Source organism: Pipistrellus kuhlii, unplaced genomic scaffold, assembly GCF_014108245.1.
Source record: "Pipistrellus kuhlii isolate mPipKuh1 unplaced genomic scaffold, mPipKuh1.p scaffold_m20_p_15, whole genome shotgun sequence".
NCBI classification, from domain to species: domain Eukaryota; kingdom Metazoa; phylum Chordata; class Mammalia; order Chiroptera; family Vespertilionidae; genus Pipistrellus; species Pipistrellus kuhlii.
Genome location: NW_023425460.1, coordinates 33099532 through 33122005, shown reverse-complemented (window position 1 = coordinate 33122005; position 22474 = coordinate 33099532). Strand labels below are relative to the sequence as shown.

Below are 22474 nucleotides of genomic sequence, written 5' to 3'. Positions count from 1 at the left end.
AAATGGCCTAACTTCTCTGAGTTTCTGGTTCCTTATCTATGAAATGAGAATGATATCACCATGTTCTGCACACGATTATTAAGAACTAGAAGTTCTGCCTAGCCAGAGTGGCTCAGTGGTTGAGCATTGACCTATGAACCAGGAGGTCTCGTTGGATTCCTGGTCAGGGCACATGCACTGCAGGCTGGATCCCCAGTAATAAGGGTCGTGTAGGAGGCAGCCAATCAATGATTCTCTCATTGATGTTTCTCTCTCTCTCTCTCCCTCTCCCTTCATCTCTTTGAAATCAATTTTATATATATATATATATGACTCTTAAGTTTTTATGTAACATTGTAGAGCAGGAGGATGGTAAGAAAGCCACAGCATGGACTTGAGACAGACATGAGAGTGAACTGCCCCCTTTACCATAACTGGCTGTGTGAGCCTGAGCAAATTGTGGTGAGGGTATCATGGAGCACAGGGCTCAACATCCAGGTTACTGTGGGCACAACCAGCAGGCTCATTCAGACTGGCTAGCTCCTGGCCAGCTCAAGGTGTTTCCCTTTGCCTGGAAACGGGAAGGTGTGGCTGAGGCACAGGGCTTGCAGGGGAGCAGCTCAAGGAAAAAGCGGGAGAGGAACCCCTGCCTGTGAGGACCTACTGCCCCTGGCTGAAGGAGGTGAGTGAGTGGAACGGCACTTCTGGGCTAAGGGCTTGCTTGAAAAGGTGTTGGGTCCTATTGTGTGCTGGGAGAGCGGGGTTCCCACCCAACCCTGGGACGGGGTAAGGTAGGAGTCAACATCTTAGGAAGAGTTCCCTAAAATCAGGAGGCTAGTTCAGCCACAAGCGATGACCCAGAGCCCTTGACTAGCGGGTCCCAGGGACTTGGCATCTGTTAATAAGAATGAAGTGTATCCGTACACACCCCCTACAGGTCTGGACCGGACCAGGCCCCAGTGACAGCGCCTGCCGCCTGAGCTTCCGGCCATGTACGCCTACAGCAGCCTGGCGCCCGGGCACGGCGCCTGGCCGCCCCTGCAGCCCCTCGCCTACACCTACCTGCCCGGCCCCCTGCTGCTGCCCTGCATCCGGGCCCACACCGTCTGCGGCCGGCCTCCGGCCCCGGGCGCCGGCGGCTGGACGGCCCCGCGGGAATACCACACTTTCCACGGCCCGGGCGCGCCGCCGGGGCCCGCGCCGCTCTGCTGGGCCCTCCCGCCGGCCTCCGCCGCGGCCCTGGCGCCGCCGCTCCCGGCGCCCGGCGACCCGGGATCGTTGGCGCCGGCGCCCGCGGAGACGGCAGCCGCGAGCCGGGCGCCGTGGCCCGAAGGCGGCAGCCTGCGGGCGGAGCTGCGCTGGGGCCGCGTGGAGCGCGCGTGGGGCGCGCGCCTGGCGCTGCCGGACCCGGTGCGCCGCGAGCTGCGGCGCGCGTATGGCACGTTCCCCCGCACCGACGTGCGCGTCACCTTCCGGGGCGGCGAGTTCCTGCTGGAGGCCGCGCCGCGCGTGGGCGAGCCCGAGGTCCGCGCGCGGAGGCGCCGGCCGCGCCCGCCCGCCGGCAGCGGCAGCAGCGGCAGCAGCGACGGCAGCGACAGCGCCCCCGCGCGGGGAGCGGCGGAGCGCGGCCGCCGGGAAGCGGGCAAAGGCCGGGGCTGAGCGCGCGCGCGGCGGGGGGGGGGGGGGGGGGGGGGAGCGGGTTCCGCGGGGAGCACGCGCGCCTCTCCTCCGGGGCGAGAAGGGGGACCTCGGCTTTGCACCAGGAAGGGGTGCACCTGTCACCTGTCTGCTTTTTATTATTATTATTTTTGAAAATATATTTTATTGATTTTTTTACAGAAAGGAAGGGAGAGGGATAGAGAGCTAGAAACATCGATGAGAAACATCGACCAGCTGACCGGAATCGAACCTGGGACCTTTCAGTCCGCAGACCGAAGATCTATCGGCTGAGCCAAACCGGTTTCGGCTATTATTATTATTATTATTATTATTATTATTATTTTAACCAGCACTGCCCCCGCCCCTCTCCTGCACCACCTTGATTTCTCTCCTGTTATTGCTGGATGGTGGGGAAGAGCGAGGAGGGGTCAAGGACATCACTGGGGAGGGGGGGGGGGGTGTCCTGTTCCTCTTCCCTTTTACCTGGGTGTGGGGTGAAGAAGGGCCTGCACCTTTTGTTTCCCCTCTCTCTCTCCTCCTCCCCATCTCTTCCCTTAGCAGACTGCGATGAGCCCCCCATTTCCCCTTTCTCTTCTCCTCCCTCTAGCAAAGCTCCCCGAGGTCCCCAAGCTGAGGGCCCGCCTATCTCCAGCTTGTAATGAAAAATAAATGAACGCAGTCAAGTGTATAGTGCGAGATCATTTGTATGTTTGGAGGTGGGGTGTTTTCTGTGTAATGCAAGCCTTCCTTCCCTGTCTGGGGTTCAGAGAGTTGGGAGGGGTTAGAGTGGCCCTCTGGGGAAAAATGTGCCCCCCCCCCCGTCCCCGCCCCTCCCCTCATCCCACAGAGCGCTGCTGAGGGCATGAGCTCTTGTGGAAGCACAGGTGGCAGACATGGCTGGGGAGGCGATATCTAAAACCTAGACAGAGCTGGCGCTGACAGTTTCTAGTCATACAGAAACTGAGCCTTAGTTTCTTTGTCTGCTACAAAGCATAAAACCAACCCAGCCTACCTGGAAAATTAACTAGGGCTGCAATTTAAGTTGCATGTCACTTCTAGTTCCCTGATTCTTGCTAATAGTCTTTAATAAGTTGAATTTGCAATATTTGTGAGAGTTTGTTGGAGGTTTAGGTCCACAGATCCAATTTTTTAAAATATATTTTATTGATTTTTTTACAGAGAGGAAGGGAGATAGTTAGTTAGAAACATCAATGAGAGAGAGTCATCGATCAGCTGCCTTCTGCACATCCCCTACTGGGGACGTGCCCGCAACCAAGGTACATGTCCTTGACCAGAATCGAACCTGGGACCTTTCAGTCAGCAAGCTGACGCTCTATCCACTGAGCCAAGCCCGTTTCAGCCACAGATCCAATTTTAACTATGGACTAGCCAGACCACCTGAGCTGATACCTCGGCTGTATAAATGTGGCTCCTTGTGGAATTGCTTTTACTGAACTTTCATTTGTAAGTGGCCAAAGCTGCCTGGGTATTTAGCTATGTTATTGAAGCGATTGGACACTGCTGTGTCTATGAGGAGCTTCATGGAGAAGTTCCTGAAACCTCAGCACTTGGGAAAGGTTTCTTCTGGTGAGTGTTTTTTGTTGTTGTTATTGTTTTTCATTCATTTGTGGGTGTTTTTTTTTTTTTTAATCTTTGAAATACCAAGTATCTCAAAACTGCTCATATTTTTCTCTCTGCCCTGGTTTCTAGGGAGCTCCAAGCCAAGTTTTCTTGCATCTTTTGTATTGTACAAAGCCTGGATCCTAATTTGTAATTCCTAATTTCATCTTATTTTCCTTTCCTTTTTTCTTTTTAATTATAAAACATAGAGAGGTGATTACAGGCCTTCCGTGTGACCTTAGGGGAATTACTTAATGTCCCTGAAACAACTTCCTCATCGCAAACCGATATGATGGTATTAGAACCTATTATCATAAGGTTTTTGAGAAGATGCCGTAAAATTCTGCACATTAAATGTTTGCCACAGTTCTGCTCAGTGGTTAGAGCATCAGCCCATGCACCGAAGGTCAAGGGCACATACCTGGGTTGGGGGTTTGCTCCTCGGCCCAGGAGGGCACATTCAAGAGGCAACCAGTCTGTATGTCTCTCACATCAATGTTTCTCTCCCTCCCTTCCACTTTCTCTGAAAAGCAATGGAAAAAAAATATTCTTAGGAGAGGATTAACAACAAAAATGTTTACCACAGTGCCTGGCAGATACTAAATGCTCAAATATTAGTGATTTTTTTAAACTTTTTTTTAATATATATTTTATTGACTTTTTACAGAGAGGAGGAGAGGGGGATAGAGAGCTAGAAATGTCGATGAGAGAGAAACATCGACCAGCTGCCTCTTGCACACCCTCTACCAGGGATGTGCCCGCAACCAATGTACATGCCCTTGACCAGAATCGAACCTGGGACCTTTAAGTCCGCAGACCGATGCTCTACCACTGAGCCAAACCGGTTTCGGCAAATATTAGTGATTTTTTTAAAAAGTTTGCAATAAAAAATATAGAATATGGGAAGTTAAAAATCTTTTCTAATATCCCTCACCCCCAAATGATCACTGGGGTCCAATCTATTTTTTTCTGTACACATGGTATTAATTACTTGAAAGGAACCTCACTGTTTTTGCCACCTGCATTTTATATTAAGTATACTTTGGATATCATTTCATGTCCATGCACATGGAGCTTCCTCATTCTTTAACATCTCCCCAATATTCTGTAACATTTTAATTCCTTCCAGTTTTTAGCCATTGAAAGTCCATCCGATAAATTTCTTGAGTGCCTATTATTTGCCAGCAACTTGTACTAGGCCCTGGGAGACAGTAGTGATTAGACAGTCTCTGCTCTTATGGAACTTGCATTTTAGTAGGAACATATAGGGATGGGGCAAAGAATAAAGGGAAATTTCATAAGTACTACAGTGAAAATAGGGGTTGAAATGGACAATGCAAGTGGAGTAGTGGAACTTAATTAGAATGAGGTAATCAGGGAAGGCTTCTCTGAGGAGGTAGCATTTAAACTGAGTACAAAGAAGCTGGCCCTGCAAACAGAAGGTGAGGGGGAAGCTGGGCTGAGGGTATGGTGGGTGCCAAAGCCACAAGTAGTGACATTTATCTTCATTCATTCAACAGGCATTTGAGAGCCTACAATAGGTCAGACAGTATTTGAGATACTGGGGCTACAGGCGAAACCCAAGTAAATCCTTGTCTTCATGGAGCTTACTTTAGAGATGCAATGTAGAGAAACAGAGGATGACAATAAGCAAATGGGTGCATTCATGATGTAATGTCTGATAAGTGATGGAGTGCTGTTTTCAGTGGGATATTTAGAGAAGGCTTCTTTAAAGTGACTTTTTTCTTTTTTTGAGAGAGGGAGGAAGGGAGAGGGAGAGAAACATTAATGTGAGAGTGGAACATAGATCCACTACCTCCTGCATGCCCCTCCTGCAATCCAGGAATGTGCCCTGACCAGGAATTGAACCAGCAACTTTTTAGTGCATGGGACAAAGCCTAACCAACTGAGCCACACTGGCTAGGGCTTAAGAAGTGACTTGTGAGTGGAGACAAAGACCTTTGCAAACCATTTGAATACCTGAGGGAGAAAAGCAGGTGCAACAACCTGAGGCTGGAATGATTTTTCCTGTGAGTGAATGAGTGAAAAAGTGGTATTTAGTGAGATTAAAGATCCAACTAGATCCTATGGCACCTTGAAGCCATATTGAGAATTATGGACTTTATTCTTAGGGGGAGAAGGTTGTGAGCAGGAAAAAATGTGACCAGGCTTAAAGAACTATTCTGGATGTTGTATGAAAAAGAGACTGTAATGGGTTTTTGAAGTAATACAGGCAAATAAGATGATGATGTGGTCATATTTGGAAGTAGTGAGGGTAGTAGTAGTGAGAAAACAAATAACTTTGAATATGCAGCTTGATCCCAAACACAAGTGTTAAATTGTAGAATATAAGTCTTCAAATAAGAAATTGAATCATTGAACAATGACTCTCTAGTAGCAACAAGCACAGCCAGCTCCCAGATCTCTGATTCTAAATTCCACTCTCCACTACAAGGAGCAAAGTCCCTTGGAAAGTGGTTCAGTGGATAGAGCATCAGCTCACAGACTCAAGGGTCCTGGGTTCGGGTCTGGTCAGGACATGTACCTTGATTGCAGGCTCATTTCCAGCCCCAGGGCCTGGTGCAGCAGGCAACCAATTGATATGTCTCTCTCACATCTATGTTTCTCTTTCTGTCTCTCTCCCTCCCTTCCACTTTCTCTAAAAATCAATGGGAAAAAGAAAAAAAATTTAAATGGGAAAATATTGTTGGGTGAGGATTAAAAAACAAACAAACAACGGAGCCAGTTTGAAGGGACTTCCACTAGCAAATCAGGGACAATGTAAGCATCAAAACAAATAGTCACAGGAACAGATTATAACTGGAAGTAAGTAAGGATGCATAAATATATCCTAATATTATCTAAATAAATAAATAAATATGAAAGGAAAGCTGTTTCTTACAGTAGAAGGAATAATGAAATTAGAAATTCACCATTTCCAACCATTTCAGTAACTGATTCAGATGAGAATCATTCATGGATACTAAAACAAGTAGGTGGGCTCTAGCCGGTTTGGCTCAGTCTTCAAACTACGGCCCCCGGGCCACATGCGGCCCGCAGAGGAGTCTGATCCGGCCCGCCAGGTTTTTTGGGCAGTGAGCGCAGCCGAGGTGTTACAGTAGGAATTAGTAGTTCATATAGTCCGGCCCTCCAGCTCTCTGAGGAACCGTGATCTGGCCCCCACTTTAAAAAGTTTGAGGACCCCTGGATAGAGCGTAGGCCTGTGGACCAAAGGTTCCCGGGTTCTATTCTGATCAGGGGCACGTACTTTGGTTTCAGGGTCCTGGTCAGGGCTCCTGCAGGAGGCAACCAATCAATATATTTCTCTCACATCGATGTTTCTCTCTGTCTCTTCCACTCTTCCTAAAAAAATCAATGGAAAAATATCCTCAGGTGAGGATTAAAAAAACAAACAAATAAAACTAATAGGTGAAAGTCTGATGAGAAACAGGGTATTTATATAGTTTCAAAGTATGTTCCAATAAGGTATTTATTAATCATAAAGCAAATAGTAACAACTTAGTAGTATAGTAGGGAAAACAGTGAATAACACTTGAACTCCATTGCAGTACTCCTTGAATAAAGACATTCTTATCATCTTTAACAACAGTGTCTTGAAATTTTTTTCTTTACCAGAGACAAGTCAACATCATGTGATCTCTGATATGTTAAACTGGAAAAAAACACATCAATTCAGCAGTAATGCATAATCATGAGGAAACATCAGGTAAACTTAAATTGAGACACAACCCCGTTGGTCTTGATTGTTCAAAAAATGTCATAAAAGACAAAGGAAGTCAGAGAAACTGTTTCAGGTCAAAGGAGACTAAAGAAACATGGAAGTAATGCAATGATCCTGTTTGGGATCTCAGCCCAGAATGAAAATTGTTATGAAGGACATGATTGGGACAAGTAGTAAGATTTGAAATAAGGACTACAGAGAGAGAAAGCAACGAGGCAGAAGGTTAACAGTTGGTCAATCTGGTAGAAGGATAAGCAAGAGTTCTTTGCACTATTCTGGCAACTCTTTTGTAAGTTTGAAATAATCTTTAAAATAAAAAATAAAAATAAAAAAAATAAAACAGAAAAAAGAAAAATAATAATAAAAATTTAAAAATTAAAGAAAAAATAAAAAAAGAAAAACAAAGAAAGAAAAAAAAACTAAAAAGAAAAATGAAATAATCTTTAACTAAAAATAAAAATGTAAAAAATAAATTGAATTTCTGGGTCAAAAGGATACACATTTAAGATGTACTACATATCACCGAAACCGGTTTGGCTCAGTGGATAGAACATCGACCTGCGAACTGAAAGGTCCCACGTTCGATTCCAGTCGGGCATGTATTGTACATTGGTTGCGGGCACATCCCCGGTAGGGGGTGTGCAAGAGGCAGCTGGTCGATGTTTCTCTTTCATCGACGTTTCTAGCTCTCTATCCCCCTCTCCTCTCTGTAAAAAAATCACTAAAATATATATTTTTTAAAAATCACTAAAATATATTTTTTTTAAAAGATGTACTACTTATCTATATTACAGATTTTGTTTTAATCTTGGAGAACTGTCTTTATGCTTGTAAGCCTCCTCAAATCCTGTTTTGAAACAAGGCAGGTTTCAAGTAAATCTTGGGTTTCACACTAAGCAACATGTGTCCTGATTCCCCTTCCCTCTCTTTCCTCTTGGGCCCAAATCCTTGGAGTCTCTCAATTTCCCCCATCTCTGAGGGGTCTGCATTGCTCACACACATTTCTGCCAAGGCTCCCACTGACACTCTGGAAATGCCCACGAGTTTATCCCTGTCCTCTGAGTAGAGGCTTTTGAAGGAGGTGCTGCCACTCAGCTCAGTTCCGCCTGCCCTGTACTTCCAACCCCCAGCGTTTGCTCCCCGTCCTGTGGACGTAAGGGAGTCCTTCAGGGAGCCTGGATGCTTCCTTCTTTGATCTTTTCTTTGAACTTGACATTTACATGCTTAGAAATCATAAAACATCTGGGCTGCCAGGGATCGTGCTGGTCATCCCGGTCCAACCCCCTCATTTACATTACGCTGGGAAATCAAGGCCAAGGGAAGTGACTCACCCCAGTCACACAGTGGGTAGGAATCCAGAGGTCCGAGATCCCAGCAGGGCTTGGGCCACCAAACCCTGATCCTGATGGCCTCTTCCTCCTAGCCTTGTCCCAGCCTTACCCAACCCTGGCATCTCATCTGGAGCCCTTCACTCGATGAACTCTGACTGACCAATTTTTAGGCCACCTCTCAACTGGATAGTTTACATTCTACTCAAGGGAGCAGGCCATGAGCTAAAGTCCTGTGTAGAAACTATTATTGTAACTCAATTCAATCTTCACAAAACTTTGATGTGGATATAATTATCATTCCCATTTTAAAATGATGAAAATGATGCCCTAAACTGTTTGGCTTAGTGGATAGAACATCAGCCTGTGGACTGAAAGGTCCCAGGTTTGATTCCAGTCAGGGGCATGTATCTTGTTTGCGGGCACATCCCCAGGGGGGCAGTGTGCAGGAGGCAGCTGATTGATGTTTCTCTGTCATCAATGTTTCTAACTCTCTATCCCTCCCTCTTCCTCTCTGTAAAAAAACATAAACAAAAACACAATAAAATATAAAAAATAAAATATAAAAATGAGGAAAATGGGGCCTACAGAGGTTAACAACTAACTCAAGGTCACACATAGAGAATGCACCTGGGAAATCTGACTGTAGCCTTAACCTCTAGGCCACACTGCCTGTCTCTTTATTGATGAGACACACTCAGAAAAGTTTAAGGAACATTCATTAAAAAGCTACTGTGTGCAGAACACTGGCCTAGACACTAAGGGACTCACGAATCGAGCCGTGATGGAGGGGAGCATGGAGGACTTCTAGGAGATCGTATGTACCATTGGGGAGAGGCTTTTTGAAAGAGGGCCCCCCCCCCCCTTAAAGGATGCACAGGATTCCAGCAGAGGGATGGGGAGGAGGGGTCGTAAGAAGCACTGAGGAGGAACATGGCAGCAGAAGCAGGAAGCAGCAGGGTTTCATTGGAAGATCAAGCTTCAAAAGCTACGTGGAGGCCATGCTATGAAAGACTTTCATGGAAAGGGAAGGAGTTCTGGAGGGTCCTTCCAGTCTTTGAGCAGAAGAGTAGCCCACAGAGCACCTGGCTGGGCCGCTGTGAGCCTGAGCCACGACCTTGGTATTGGCGGGTAGCACAGCCGGGCACCAGAACTGAGTCCCGAGGGCATTTGCTAGAGCTCACAGCCTATGGAATTCAGTTCTCAGAGCCAGGTGGCCAAAGTTCTCTCAGCCCGGATGCTGCCCTCCCATGCTCACGTCTGTGAATTTCCCCCCAGTTCCCAGGACGGGTCAGATAAGGAACGTGGGATCTCAAGATTCCTACTATCCCAAGGAGGGTCTAGCTTGGAGCTGAAAATAGGGCCCGTTGCTAGGAAAAGGGACAAAGGATCTTTAAGTTTCAAAAGGCATGCACGTAAGACACGAGGGGAGGGAACTAAGGGCCAAGGCAAGAATTCTGTGGGCACTGCCAGTTAGTCCCATCGTCTCATGCCCAGATGTGCTCCTCCTCCTAGTGGGACCAGATGTGAAGCTGGAGGGGTTAGGGGTTGGGAGAAGAGTCAGAACTTACCTACTGAGAAAGGCAGCATCTTTCTAGAGACGAAGTGGCTTCCTGAGCCAGAAGGGAGCTCCTCATATGGATGCCCAAAACAGCAGCCCAGGAGTCCCAGCTCCCCGAAAATCTCATCTGAAGTACCCAAAAGACAGGAGAACGGGAGAGAACGATTTCCCTGAAACACACTTTCACTTTCTAATCTAGAGCATCAAACTGAGGGCTGAGTACTCTTGCCACTCACAAGGCAGAGCCGCAGCCTATCCCTCAAGAGGGAAAAGCAAGGCAGCAGGCTCGGGAGCCACCCTACCCTCACCCTGCTTGAGTTGAAAGAAAGGGGGTGGCACTTACCAATGGAGCCTCCTCTCTCGCTCCCAGGGCTGGATCTGCAGCGATGCTCTCAGAGGGAGCTTCTTAAATAGGGCCCCATCTGCCCCAGCCAACTCCTGCCCCCGCCCCGTCCTGGCTCTTCTGAGAAAGGAGGAAGGTGTGGGAGGGCTGGGCACACTGCCCAGAGAGCCCTTTCTGACCTCAAGCAAGAGTGGGGACATCCCTTCTGCACACCCCCTTCGGAGTGTCCCCTTCCTCACCTCAGTCTCTGAGTCTCTCCCAGCCTTTGAGACCAACCAGCTGGGTCCTTTCTCTGCTCTTAATGTCTGGGAAATCTGCCCTTCATGCCTAATTCCTCAAACATAAGCCTCCCAATCGGCTAAGGATACCCACGCACCCAAACACCAGCTGCAAAATTCACTTGAGAGGGAACGGGGAGGCATCGCTCTACGTCACATGTGTCAAACACAAGGCCCGCGGGCCAAATCCGTCCCGCCAGGCCTTGCAATGTGGCCCGCACCGCGCTGTCATCACTGCACTCCGCTGCACTTCCATCACAATGACAGTTTATGACTGTTCAGTAAACCATTCGGCCCGCGATTTAGGCTGGATTTTAGATTTTGGCCCCTTCTCTGATTGAGTTCAACACCCCTACGTCCTTTCAACCTGTGTGGCTTTAAACTGCACCCAAAGGCCAGGTGGAGCTTGTTCCCATCTCAGGGAGGGAGAGACTGAGAGAAAAACAAACATCTTAAGGTCTGGCCAGCTGGGGAATGCTGAGCAGGACGTGTTTTCCCTGGAGCCCCCACTTGACAGTTGGTGTGTGTCCTTGTGTCTGTGGTTGTCTCTCTCCTCGGTCCACCCTCTGTCCTCTGCCCCAGAGCCTGGCCCCTGCTACACAGAGTTGGCGCTCTCCGAAGTTTGAGCTGGGAATTTAGGGGTTCACCCCAGGAGGTCTTTCCCATCATCCTTCCCTGAAGGATCAGAAGTTCTTTCTGATGAAGACAACTAGTCACATCCAAGAACAGGTGATGGGGAAGGAGAAAGGCAGTGCGAGGGACGGCTACAGGAGTCTCAGGGCCCAAACGAGGGACAGCTACTGAGGAGAACTGGCAGTTCCTGTCATGGGGGCGCTGGGAGGGAAGAGTGAGCATCAGTATTGTGCAACAGGCGGGGTGCAGCGGGAGAGGTTGGGGAAGGGGAGAATGGTCAGTGAGGCTGTGGAGCCACCCACCCTCCCTTCCCTGGGGCCAGTCTACCCGAGTTCAAAGTGACTGTTACCACACCCCTCATTAACCCCAGCAGCGCCAGGCTGGCAGCGGCAATGTTTTATGGGAGCACAAGGCCCGATGTGCTCCCTCCTCTCTCCCTCCCTCCCCGTTTCTGCCCCCTCTCTCCAGCAGCCAACATCTTGCTTTTTGGTGGGAGCTGCAGTGAGAAACGGCTGGAAAAGGAAGCAGTGATTCCCCTTTTGTCCCTATTTTGGTACTGCCTCAGGTCCTCGGGGAGAGGGGAGGGTGGGACTTTCTAACGGACAGTCTCTGGGTCCTCAGCACGGTACCAAGGGACTTAGCCCTGAAAAAGGAGCTCATCCCTGCAGATTGGGGATGAATGAGCTCATTCTTAAAGGGAACTCTTTCCCTGATGGCCCACTGTGGGGGTTTTTTGAGACGAAAACTCCCCACAGGGTAGCTTCCCCACAGGGTAGCGCCCGGAACCCGAGGCAGCAGGAACCGAAAGAGGAAGCTGAGGCGGGGGTGGGTCCCGGAGCTCAGGTACCCTGTCCTCAATGAGAAGCTCTGTCACCACGGGCATGAAGGCCTGGCGGCCAGCATGGCCTGCAGGCCTCCTGGGTCTGAGCTCAGGTCCATCCTCACCCAGAACACCACCTTCCCACCCGCGCCTCTGCCCAATCCAAGACCCAGACCCTGTATCCTCCCCCCATGCCCAGTCGTGGGGAGACATTTCTGTTAAGGGAACGTAAAGGGGACAGATATGGTGAGGAAGTCAACACCTAAGCGTTGACTGGGTAACAGGACTTGAACCTGGACTGGACACGAAGGGGAAGAGGCACTGGGATTTTTGGGCAAGAAGATTAGGTCTGGGAAAAGGGGCCACCAGATCCAGCCAGGGAACCTTAATGAAGGACGGGGGACACAAGAAGAGTAAGAGAAAGCTATAAAGCGGAAACTTTGTGGGAAAGAAATAAGGCGGATGGGAAGACACTGGACGGGGGCTTGAGTGGAAGACATGGAACGAGGCGGCGAAACAGTCAGTGCTGCATGGACGGGTTTGGCTCAGGGGACAGAGGGTCAGCCTTCGGACTGAAAGATCTTGGGTTCGATTCCAGTCTAGGGCATGTACCTTGGTTGCAGGCACATCCCCAGCGGAGGGTGTGCAGGATGTTCCTAACTCTCTCCCTTCCTCTCTGTAAATAAAATACATTAAAAAAAAAAAAAAAAAAAAGAAAAAGAAAAGAAAGAAACAACCAGTCAGTGCTGCGACTCCACCCACTGGCGGCACCTCCGAATCCAACGCCTCCGTCCCCGCAATAAACTTGTCCGCTGCGGGAGCCCGTCCAAACCCCGGGACCAATGAAAAGGGAAGCCGAAGCCACGCCCACTCACGGGCACCTGCCCTTCTCAAACATGGTGGCCGCGGCGCCCCTGGAAGCGAGCCGCTCTGGGCGCCGCCTTTGATCTCGTTGGTGGGACGGCGGGATGAGAGCTGCACTGCGCGGGACCAGTGGCTGGCGGCGCCCGACGGAGCAGGTGATTTTCCCTCCGGCCCCGGCCCCGGCCCGGCCAGGGGAGCCGCGGAGCGCCGGCCCAGGGCGCCCGTCCTGTGTGCTCCCCCACGGCGCCCCCGGACCCCCGTGTCTGACTCTCGCCGTGCACATCCCAGCGTGCTCAGGCCTCTCTCGTCACTTGTCGTCCCAGGGCCGCCACCGCATCCCCGCGCCCTCGCGCCCTCGCGCCCACCATTCTGGAGTCCTGCGGGTACCTCGCTGGTTTGTTTGGGGAGCTCCTGCTACAGGGGTCGGCCATCATGGTAGTCCCACTTCCTGTGCTGCCCCCTCCGCCCGTGTGTGTTCCCGCCCGACTTGGGATGCCGGAATGGCTGGTGCCATCGGTGTCCTTGGCGCCTTTAAGACCGGACTGGGGGTGAGGGGACAGCGATGTCCTCTGGAGCCTGTAATGTGGAACTGGGGCCCCGGGAACCGGGCTTCAGAGGGGGCGGGGAGAAGCAGAGAATGCCTCCACCCTGGACCTCTGAGTGCCATGGGACTTATCCCACACTGGCGTCCAAAACTCTTCCTCCCACATGGCCTCTGTCCTCCCTGCACCTTGAGCACCTCCCCACCACAAAGGAACTGCCCTCCTTCCCCCAGGTACTCCCTTCCCCCAGGCTCACTTAAATTCGTCCTGTGGCAGAGTCCAGGCCTGTGCCTGGTTCTGGGGGTACTGTCAGGCCAGCAGCGGGCAGAGAGGATGGGGCCATCAGATTTGGCTGCAGAATGAGAGGCAGAGGGAGAGATGTTATGAATGGGGAGATTGGTGTGAGCAGAGACTGTGAAGTAGGCAAGAGGGCCAGCCCAGGAAAGAGGAGAATTTACCTTGTGAGCTTTGGTGCAGGGTAGTGGTTAACAGCGAGGATTCTGGAGCCATATTGCCTGGGTATAAATCTGTTATTAACTCACTGTGACCTTGGGCAAATTACTTAACCTATCAATTCCTCATTTCCTTTTAGGTAAAATGGGATAATATGATAATATTAGTCTCTAATATTTTAGAGTTATTGTGCGGGTTAGGTAAGTTAATACATGTCAAGTGCATTAGGCAAGTCCTGGGCACATTGTAAGCAGTCAGTAAGTGCTAGCTATTATTACCATTATCAAAGGTATTTAAACAGAACTTATGACAGGACAAAAGCCACATTTCATTTTTTCCAATAATCAGTGAATCTCGATTTAGATCCCCCAGGAGTAATGGGCTTCTGTAAGCTACATCCGGAATTTGAAAAGTTTTATGGAGATCATGTTCTTACTCTGCAGAAGGTTGACTGCCCAGGCTGCAGCTTCCCGACTCAGGGACTATGGAGGAGAAATGAGGAAGGCTAGGGGGATGGAGATGGAGAAGGGTGAAAGAAAGAAGTGGCAAGCTTTGAAGACTAGGTAGAGTTTGGGCAGCTCAAGAACAGGAGGAGGGAGATGTTTCCTTGGGACACAAGCTCAGGAGAAGACATTTTTTTGAACACAGTGAGGAGTTTCCCATATAACAACCCCCTAGCCCTCAGACCTTGGATAGAAATCTAGAGGCATCAGACACATCCCTGACAGCTGCTTCCCTAGAAATGGGGCTTTTATGCAGCATCTGTGGGCCTTTGGCCCAGTGAGGTTGCCAGGCAACTGATAGGAGCCATGATTTGATGTGACTGAAGGTAGATGTGGTCTCTCTAGGGGACTGACTTCTTGGGAGGAGCTGCAGGAAGGGATCTGGCATGCCTGGTCTGAGAAGTGCTGCTCCTCCTCCCCAGGGCCCACGCTAAGGTCTGGAGCGAGAGACAGGCATGCCCCTGGTAGGCTACGGCTTCTTAGTCCTGCTGTCAAAGTGACCCCCGTGCTGTCACAGCCACTCTATGTTACACTCAGGGACCAGGAAACAGATCATAGATGGTAGGCTTGTCTCAACCCACCGAGAAGTCTTGATATCCTTCTACCCCCTAAAATACACACTCAATTAGGCGACCTGGAATTAAGTCGACTACCACAGTCAAGCCATGTGACTTTGGGCAAGTCACTCAACCCACTGAGCTTCAGTTTCTGAAAAGCAGGCAGGCAGTGTTTATTGAGTGTCTACCTGACAGGAGATACTAAGAGGACATGGATGAATAAGCCAGGTTTGCAGTCCTTGCCCTTATGAAACAACTAGAAGAAAGATTCAGCGCCGTCGAAATACAATGAGGGTATAATGTGGAGGGACCCAAACCCGTTCTAGGGGGTCAGGGACAACATCCTTTGAGAAGGGAATTTGAAACAGGCCTGAAGGAACTAGACAAGTGAAGGGGTGGAGGTGGAAGGCTGCCTCAGTGGAGGAAACAGTTCCTGCAGAGGCCCTTGCCATGGAAGAGTCTGAGTGTTAGCAAACTGAGAGAAAGCCAGGGACCCAGTGGTGCATGGGAAGGCCCCGAGTCAAAGGCCACTGAAGGGAAGTCAAGCAGTAAAAACACTTTTTGGTAAAGATCATGCAACTGCGATTTTTGTGGAGAATAGATTGTTAGGGGAAAGTTGGTTGTGGGGAGAAGTATGAGAAAGCTCTTGCAGGTAAGAGATGGAGCAGAGTGGGAATAAAGATGCAGAGAAGTAGATGTATTGAGAGATTTATGGTCAGGGCATGGTGACTGATTAGATGTATCAAGGATAATTCCCATATGTGTGACAGGAAAAGCTGGTGTGTGGACATGCCATTAACTGAGGTGGATGAGTAAAAGACTTGGGTGTCGCCTGACTGGTTTGGCTCAGTGGATAGAGTGTCAGCCTGCAGACTTAAGGGTCCCAGGTTCGATTCCGGTCAAGGGCATGTACCTTGGTTACAGACACATCCCCAGTGGGGAGTGTGCAGGAAGCAGCTGATCGATGTTTCTCTCTCATCGATGTTTCTGGCTCTCTATCCCTTCTCTTCCTCTCTGTAAAAAATCAATAAAATATATTTTTAAATAAAATTATTTTTAAAAAAAATAGAGCTTCCTGCAGCCGGAGTAATAGGGGTTCTCTGCTGCCCCGCCTGCTTCCCTCCCATGTCTGCTACTATGTAAATTAACCTTCATCTTTGTTGGGTTAATTTGAATACTCGTTCTGATTGGCTAGTGGGTGTAGCAAAGGGATGGTCAGTTTGCATGTTTCTCTTTTATTAGTATAGATAAAGCAGGGTAAGGGATTAAGGAGTATGAGGATTACCTATTTTGGTAAGTTAGTCAGGGAATGTCTCTCTGAAGAGACATTTGAGCAGAGCCCTGGAGGAGGTGAAGGAATGAGGAATGTGGATATTTGCAGAGATAGGAAGAAGGTAGGCAAGTTTGGGGAACAGCAAGGAGGCTGGTGGTAGGAGTGGAGTGAGGAGGAAGTGGAAAAGTTGGAGAGGTAGGCAAAGGCCAGGCCTTGTAGGGCTCCATAGGCCTTGGAAAGGAAGATGGAAAGTCCTTTGTAGAAAGTCCCAAGCCACTAGAAGGGCAGGGATTGGTCGGGAGGAAAATTCATGGAAGACTACCCCTTCTATCTGGGCCCTGGAGCCAGAAAAGCCCCTTTGTGCCAGAAAGTGGGTGGCCATTCTTGGGGGGGAGGGCTGTGCTCAGTTCTTAAGCCTGCTCCTTGGGGGGCTGGACAATTGGCCCCTTGTGGTTAGAGTTGGGGGCTAAGTGGCCCTCTCAGTGATGGGATTCCTAAGCCAGGAGGCATGTGACCCCAAGACCTTGTCTTCTTGACACAGCGTCTGGGTCTGCTGCTAGGGAATGGGGAGGGAGATGGAGAGAGGTAATCAGGAGGGGTGAGGGGAACTGCCATTCTGGAAGCCTTCTCCTGCCACAGTACCCGCCCTGTCTCAGGCTGGAGGAGGCTTGGCTCTGTTGGGGGTGCGGGGGAGGGTTGAGAGCTAGAAGCTGTGGGCAGCATTAACAAATGGTTTCCACAGGACAGGAGGGAGGAGCTGGCTGCCCCTGGGCCTAGTGGGTAGGGGCAGGCAGGAGGAGGGCCTGATAAACCTACATCTGTGTCCTTTCAGAAGAGGAGAGAGAATGGAGCTGGAGAGGATCGTCAGTGCGGCCCTCGTTGCCTTTGTCCAGGCGCACCTCCCAGAGGCTGACCTCAGGTAGAAGCAGCTCTCCTAGAAGAATCGTGCTCGGGCCGGGTCGCAGCATGTGGGCCATGGCCAATGGAAAGACTGGGATGGGAACACTGGGCCTGTCCCTGAGGTGGGGGAGGGCTGATTATGATTTTGTGGTTCGGCCTTACGTCTTATCCTGTCCTCGTCCCATTAGTTGGATAAACCAGAGCTCTGAGGGAGGGCGGAATATTCTCTGGCCTCAAGGCTTGAGGTCTGGCTCATGGGCCGATGAAGGCGAGGGCTGGAGCCTTGGGATGGATGGGAGTGTGGGAGTATCCAGTGCTTTACCCACGGTTGTCTTGTCCCCTTCCTGCAGCGGCCTGGATGAGGTCATCTTCTCCTATGTGCTCGGGGTCCTGGAGGACTTGGGCCCCTCAGGTCCATCAGAGGAGAACTTCGATATGGAGGCTTTCACTGAGATGATGGAGGCCTATGTGCCTGGCTTCGCCCATATCCCAAGGTGGGGTCTGCCTGGGGCCAAGAGGAGGGGTGCTAGCTGATTGTGGAGGGTAGGCAGAGCTGTCTTCCTTCTTACCACCCTCACTGTCTTTTCAGGGGTACGATAGGGGACATGATGCAGAAGCTCTCAGTGCAGTTGAGTGGTGCCAGGAACAAAGGTGAGTCTGGGGAGCAGGCACTTGGATGACTTATAGCCCCCTTCCCTAAAGATCTGGCAAACGTGGTGCTCTCTCTGCCTCTTTAAGAGAACCTGCAACCACAGAGTTCTGAGGTCCAAGGTCACGTGCCCATCTCCCCAGAGCCCCTGCAGCGGCCTGAAAAGCTCAAAGAAGAGACTAGGGCTTCTCCTGCTGCTGGGGATACTCAAGATGAGGTTGGTAGAGGAGAGTACCAGTGAGGGGGTTAGGGGCAGAAAAGGAGGAAGTCCTGCCTTTTGTCAACATTTATGCCCACAGGCAGCCAGTGCTGAGGAAGAGCTGCTGTCAGGGGTGGATGTACTCCTGGAGGTGTTCCCTGCCTGTTCAATGGAGCAGGCCCAGTGGGTGCTGGCCAAAGCTCGGGGGGACTTGGAAGAAGCCGTGCAGATGCTGGTAGAGGGGAAGGAGGAGCCTCCAGCCTGGGACGGCCCCAACCAGGTATCCTCAGCCATACCCTCCCTCACCCATGGAGCTACATTCCTCCTCAGTGTTAAGCCCCCACCCCTGGCCTATCACCATATGCTCCTCTTATTGGTGACCTAGGGTCTAGACCAGGCTTTCCTCCCTGCAGGACCTATCCAGGCGCCTCAGAGGCCCCCAAAAGGATGATCTGAAGTCCTTCATCCTGCAGAAGTGAGTCTGGGCTGGGCTGGGCTTTTAAAGGGTTTTCCCAGGCGGGCAGGAGCCTCACCCAGCCCGTTTTTGGCAGGTACATGATGGTGGACAGTGCAGAGGATCAGAAGATTCACCGGCCCATGGCTCCCAAGGAGGTGAGAGAGAGGGCTGTGGGGGTGTGTGGAGCGGGTGAGACTACCTCCTGGCTTCTGCCACTCACTAACTGATTGCCCGACAGGCCCCCAAAAAGCTGATCCGATACATCGACAACCAGGTGGTGAGCACCAAGGGGGAGCGATTCAAAGATGTGCGGAACCCTGAGGCCGAGGAGATGAAGGCCACCTACATCAACCTCAAGCCGGCCAGAAAATACCGCTTCCACTGAGTCGTCCGCCAGACTCTGCCAGAGGGATGCAGAAGCCCTACCACCAGCAGGGCCCACCCGAACCCCTGACCCCTTCTCTTACCTCCTTTCTCCACCATGTTACCTTCTCGGAGCTGCCCCTGGGCACAGTAAAGGTAGCCCCAAGAAGATGAGTGCACTCTGGTCATTCCTGCCCCAGAGCTGGGGTGCCGGGGGACTGTGTCTGTCTGACCTTCTCTTCCAACCTCCTGTCCCCTTTCTCCAACAGGGCCGCGCCAGTCAGGAGGGGGTGGAAAGCTCTTTATTTGAAGCTCCAGAGTGGGGTGGGTCACTGGCCTCTCAGCAGAGGCCCACACAGTCCAGTTTCCTACAGTTCATAGGCCGGGACACACAGTCCAGCTGTGCCTCGTCAGCGGGAGGGTCAGACCTGCAGGTTGACAAAGGGTGCAAAGCCCGCCATGTCCTGCAGCAGCACCAGAGCCTGATGCAGCGGCGGTTCCACGTCGATGTCCACGCCGCGCTTCCGCAGGCGGCTCAGGCTGGGCTCAGCCACGTGGTGGCAGTGCCGCACTCGCAGTGAGCGCAGCGCAGGGCAGTGTTCCGCCAAAGTCCTAGGGGAGGTGCGGGGTGAGGCTGAGGGCGCGAAATGGCTACACCCAGGGTGGGGGAATCCAGCAAAGCTTCTATGTATCCCACTATCTCGGGGCATACTTTTTGCTTCCACACACAAGGAAGGGGGCCTGGATCGGGGTCCTATACTTCATGCCTCCAGTGAACTGGAGATTTCCTGTCTCTTAAAAGGGTTACTGCTCCTCAGCTCCCCTGGTTGAAGAAAAGCCAGAAATCTATGTAGGTGAAAACTGTGTGGATACTGATTCAATAAAGTTTCTAAACTGTGGGCTCTCAGATCTAGACAATCCCAGGGGCCTTTCCTGTTCAGAATGGGGGTGCCGTGGTAGCAGAAACCCCAGTTCTGCCTTTTGATTACTGCTCAATTCTATTCTTAGAGGCTGATTGCCCTCCTCCCATCCCACTGATCCCGGGCCCAGGCACCTGACACCGTCGCTTCCAACGCGGAGGCAGCCCGTCAGGTCGAGGTGCTCGAGTTCTGGGCAGTTTCGAGCCAACTCTTGGACGGCCGTGTCCCCCACGTTGGCGTTGACCGCCAGAGAGAGGCTTCGGAGCCCTGCACCGCGCCTCTGCGCCAGGTACACGATGGCCTCGTCCTTGATCTGACGGCAGGCGGTGAGGTCCAGCTCCTCCAGGGCCGGACAGCGGTCTGCGAGACCGCGCAGAGCCAGCCCGTCCACCCAGTCACAATGCGCCAGCGACAGGCGCTGCAGCCGCGGGCAGCCCTCGGCCAGCGCCCCCAGCGTGCGGCGGCTCAATTGCCCGCAGCCGGCCAGCGCCACGCTCCGCAGCTGCGGGTTCCGCGCCAGCACGGGCACCAGGTCCTCGTCCGACAACCATTCGTGACACGGCGCCAGCGCCAGCTCCTGCAGCCTCTCGGCGTCCCGCAGCAGCCAGGCCAGTGCGGCCCGCGGGATCTGCGGACCCACCTGCAGGCAGGGAGGCACCTCGACTCTCAGCTGGTGCGGGGGGTGGGACTGGCGCTGCCTATTCGCCCCAGATGAGTTCTTTCCTGGCAGCAGCCTGCCCTCTGGGGCTTGCCACCTGCCCTCCCAGGAGAGACCCCACGCCCCACGCGCCCTCTGAGCTGATACCGGGTACTCGCCCTTTGAGAGTACTTCCCGCAGGCGGATCCCTTCCAGGGCGCCGCTGGAGGGCTAAGGGGGTCTGGAAGGGTAGGCAGGGACCGGGAACTGGGCTGGAGACAAGGCGAGGGCGGTACCCAGATGGGGGCGGAGCTCTGTCTCCCGCTCTCCCCCGCCGCACCCCGGCTCACCTGAGCGGCGTCGAAGCGGCGCAGCCCCGCCAGGTGCAGCTGCACCAGGGCCCGGAAGGCGCGGCTGACGCGCTGCAGCCGGAGCAGCTGGCACAGCGAGACCCGGCTCAGGACGTGTGGGAGCAGCACGTCTTCCCAGGGCAGGTCCAGGAGCCTGCGGGTAAAAGGGCGTTGGCGGCGGCGGCCCGAACCGCTGTTGCCTGCGAGTCCGCCTCCGTTACGCTCCTGCGCCCTGGCTTCTAAGAGCGGCCCCGAGGCCAGGTCCCGGGTCTACTCCTCTCCCTCAGGTCCTTCTTCACTCTCGTGGCCCCTTCGGTGCTAGGTACCTGACGGCTCCCGGCTCTTGCTCCCCTCCGGACGGCTCCATCGGTAGCTCCTTCGGCTGTCTACTGCGCGTGCGCAGTAAGGTCTTCTCGCTTTGGCTCAGGAACAGCTGCCGCGAACCCGCCTCCTAGGGCTGTAGTGACAGACCAATTCAATCGATTGCCGTCTCACTGAGGATCCCCTCTGAAAGCCTTAGGGATACGGAAACGTAGGGCGGAGCAGACCTGTCCTGCAACATTACATCTCGCCTTCTCCGCTATAGGGCTTGAAGCCCGAGTCTAAAGAACGTGCTGCTGCTGCAGAGACTGGCTTCCTTTATTGCCTTGGTCCAGTGGATGATTTTGAGTGAAGTGGTGAAGGGCGGAGCAAGCAAGGCCAAACGCAGAAGGGGCAGAGCCAGAATTCCAAGGTTCTGGGTTTACCCTCTGCCCTCTGGTTGCTTTTAGGGACTTTGAAAAATGGGAAGAAACTATTTAGTCTCTTAGTAGTAGGTGCTCAATAATTGTTTAATGAATTGAATAAGTGAAGCTATTTTTTTTTTCTTTCTTCATCAAGCAATTTGCCCAAACCTCACGTTCCTGGTTAATTATAAAGTACTGAGCTATCCAACCCCTTCCACTCCCGGACGGTTTGGAACGGGTTTACACCTTGGGGAAGGCACATTAAGAAGGACTACATTTCACCTGGCCAGCGTGGCTCAGTGGTTGAGCACGTACCTATGAACCAGGAGGTCAGGGCTCGATCCCCATTGTGGGGCGTGCAGGAGGCAGAGGATCAATGATTCGTCCTCATCATGTTCCTCTCTTTCCCTATCCCTTCCTCTCTGAAATAATAAAATAAAATAAAATAAAATAAAATAAAATAAAATAAAATAAAATAAAATAAAATAAAATAAAAAGAACTACATCTCCAGCTGGGCCCCTTTCCTTCCCTAGGAGGTTTAAAGTCCTTAGAAGAATGCGTGCTCAGCTCAGCCGCCAGAAGTAGTGCTTCCCGGTTGGGGTTTTCGTGGTGGGTCTGGGTCTGGGCTACCCTCGCGCACTGACACCCTTGAGCTCAGGCCTCAGACTCTAAGCTGCCCTCTCAGGGCGTCCCAGGTCCCAGGTCCAGGGTCTGCCCCGGGAACTCCTGGAGCTATGCTTTCCCATCACCCATTGGCGGTAAGGGTGTGAGTGGCTCCGAGAGCTACTGGTGTCCCTGAAAGCTGTCCCCCAGCTGGGTTACTTCCCATCCATTATCTCATCAAGGCTTCTGGCACCTCTGCAAAGTGGGCAGGTCTGTGCTGTCACTCCATTTTAAAGATGAAACCAAAGCCCTGGAGAGGAAGCGCCTTGTCCAGGGTCGAGCGAACCCGGGATAAAGAACTAAAGCATCGCAGAAACCGGTTTGGCTCAGTGGATAGAGCGTCGGCCTGCGGACTGAGGGGTCCCAGGTTTGATTCTGATCAGGGGCATGTGCCTCGGTTGCAGGCACGTCCCCAGTGGAGGGTGTGCAGGAGGCAGGTGATCGATGATTCTCTC

At 51.9% G+C, this 22474-nt stretch overlaps 3 protein-coding genes and 2 long non-coding RNA genes across 8 annotated transcripts; 3 read left to right on the top strand and 2 right to left on the bottom strand.

The window, feature by feature from the left end:
• The first annotated feature begins 602 nt into the window (after nucleotides 1-602).
• Nucleotides 603-1644, top strand: CUNH10orf95 (chromosome unknown C10orf95 homolog). Its single transcript, XM_045582043.1, has one exon. It carries the CDS (start codon nucleotides 970-972, stop codon nucleotides 1636-1638), a length of 669 nt encoding a protein of 222 aa, XP_045437999.1. The 5' UTR covers nucleotides 603-969; the 3' UTR covers nucleotides 1639-1644.
• Nucleotides 1645-3004: 1360 nt separating this feature from the next.
• Nucleotides 3005-7328, top strand: LOC118718936. The gene is made up of 3 exons (XR_004987993.2): nucleotides 3005-3225; nucleotides 4779-4842; nucleotides 6895-7328. It is a non-coding gene; the product is annotated as an uncharacterized LOC118718936 (long non-coding RNA).
• LOC123652390 lies at nucleotides 6897-10645 on the bottom strand. Its single transcript, XR_006741715.1, has 3 exons — nucleotides 10233-10645; nucleotides 9900-10016; nucleotides 6897-6931 (listed from the first exon to the last, which is right to left on the bottom strand). It is a non-coding gene; the product is annotated as an uncharacterized LOC123652390 (long non-coding RNA).
• Nucleotides 10646-12827: 2182 nt separating this feature from the next.
• On the top strand, nucleotides 12828-18890 carry CUEDC2 (CUE domain containing 2). 4 transcript variants are annotated; one of them, XM_036437934.2, is made up of 9 exons: nucleotides 12828-12982; nucleotides 16988-17074; nucleotides 17406-17549; nucleotides 17645-17706; nucleotides 17794-17921; nucleotides 18004-18183; nucleotides 18296-18378; nucleotides 18455-18515; nucleotides 18599-18890. In XM_036437934.2, exons 2-9 carry the CDS (start codon nucleotides 17001-17003, stop codon nucleotides 18743-18745), a joined length of 879 nt encoding a protein of 292 aa, XP_036293827.1. In that variant the 5' UTR covers nucleotides 12828-12982; nucleotides 16988-17000; the 3' UTR covers nucleotides 18746-18890. The 4 variants fall into 4 exon arrangements, with proteins under 4 accessions (XP_036293827.1, XP_045437998.1, XP_036293826.1 ...); XM_045582042.1 differs by having other exon boundaries at nucleotides 12829-12982; nucleotides 18317-18378; XM_036437933.2 differs by having other exon boundaries at nucleotides 12833-12982; nucleotides 16898-17074.
• Nucleotides 18891-19010: 120 nt separating this feature from the next.
• Nucleotides 19011-21639, bottom strand: FBXL15 (F-box and leucine rich repeat protein 15). The gene is made up of 4 exons (XM_036437932.2): nucleotides 20957-21639; nucleotides 20631-20784; nucleotides 19778-20283; nucleotides 19011-19335 (listed from the first exon to the last, which is right to left on the bottom strand). The coding sequence occupies exons 1-4, from the start codon at nucleotides 20995-20997 to the stop codon at nucleotides 19146-19148; spliced, it is 891 nt and encodes a 296-aa protein (XP_036293825.1). The 5' UTR covers nucleotides 20998-21639; the 3' UTR covers nucleotides 19011-19145.
• Between the last annotated feature and the right edge of the window lie 835 nt (nucleotides 21640-22474).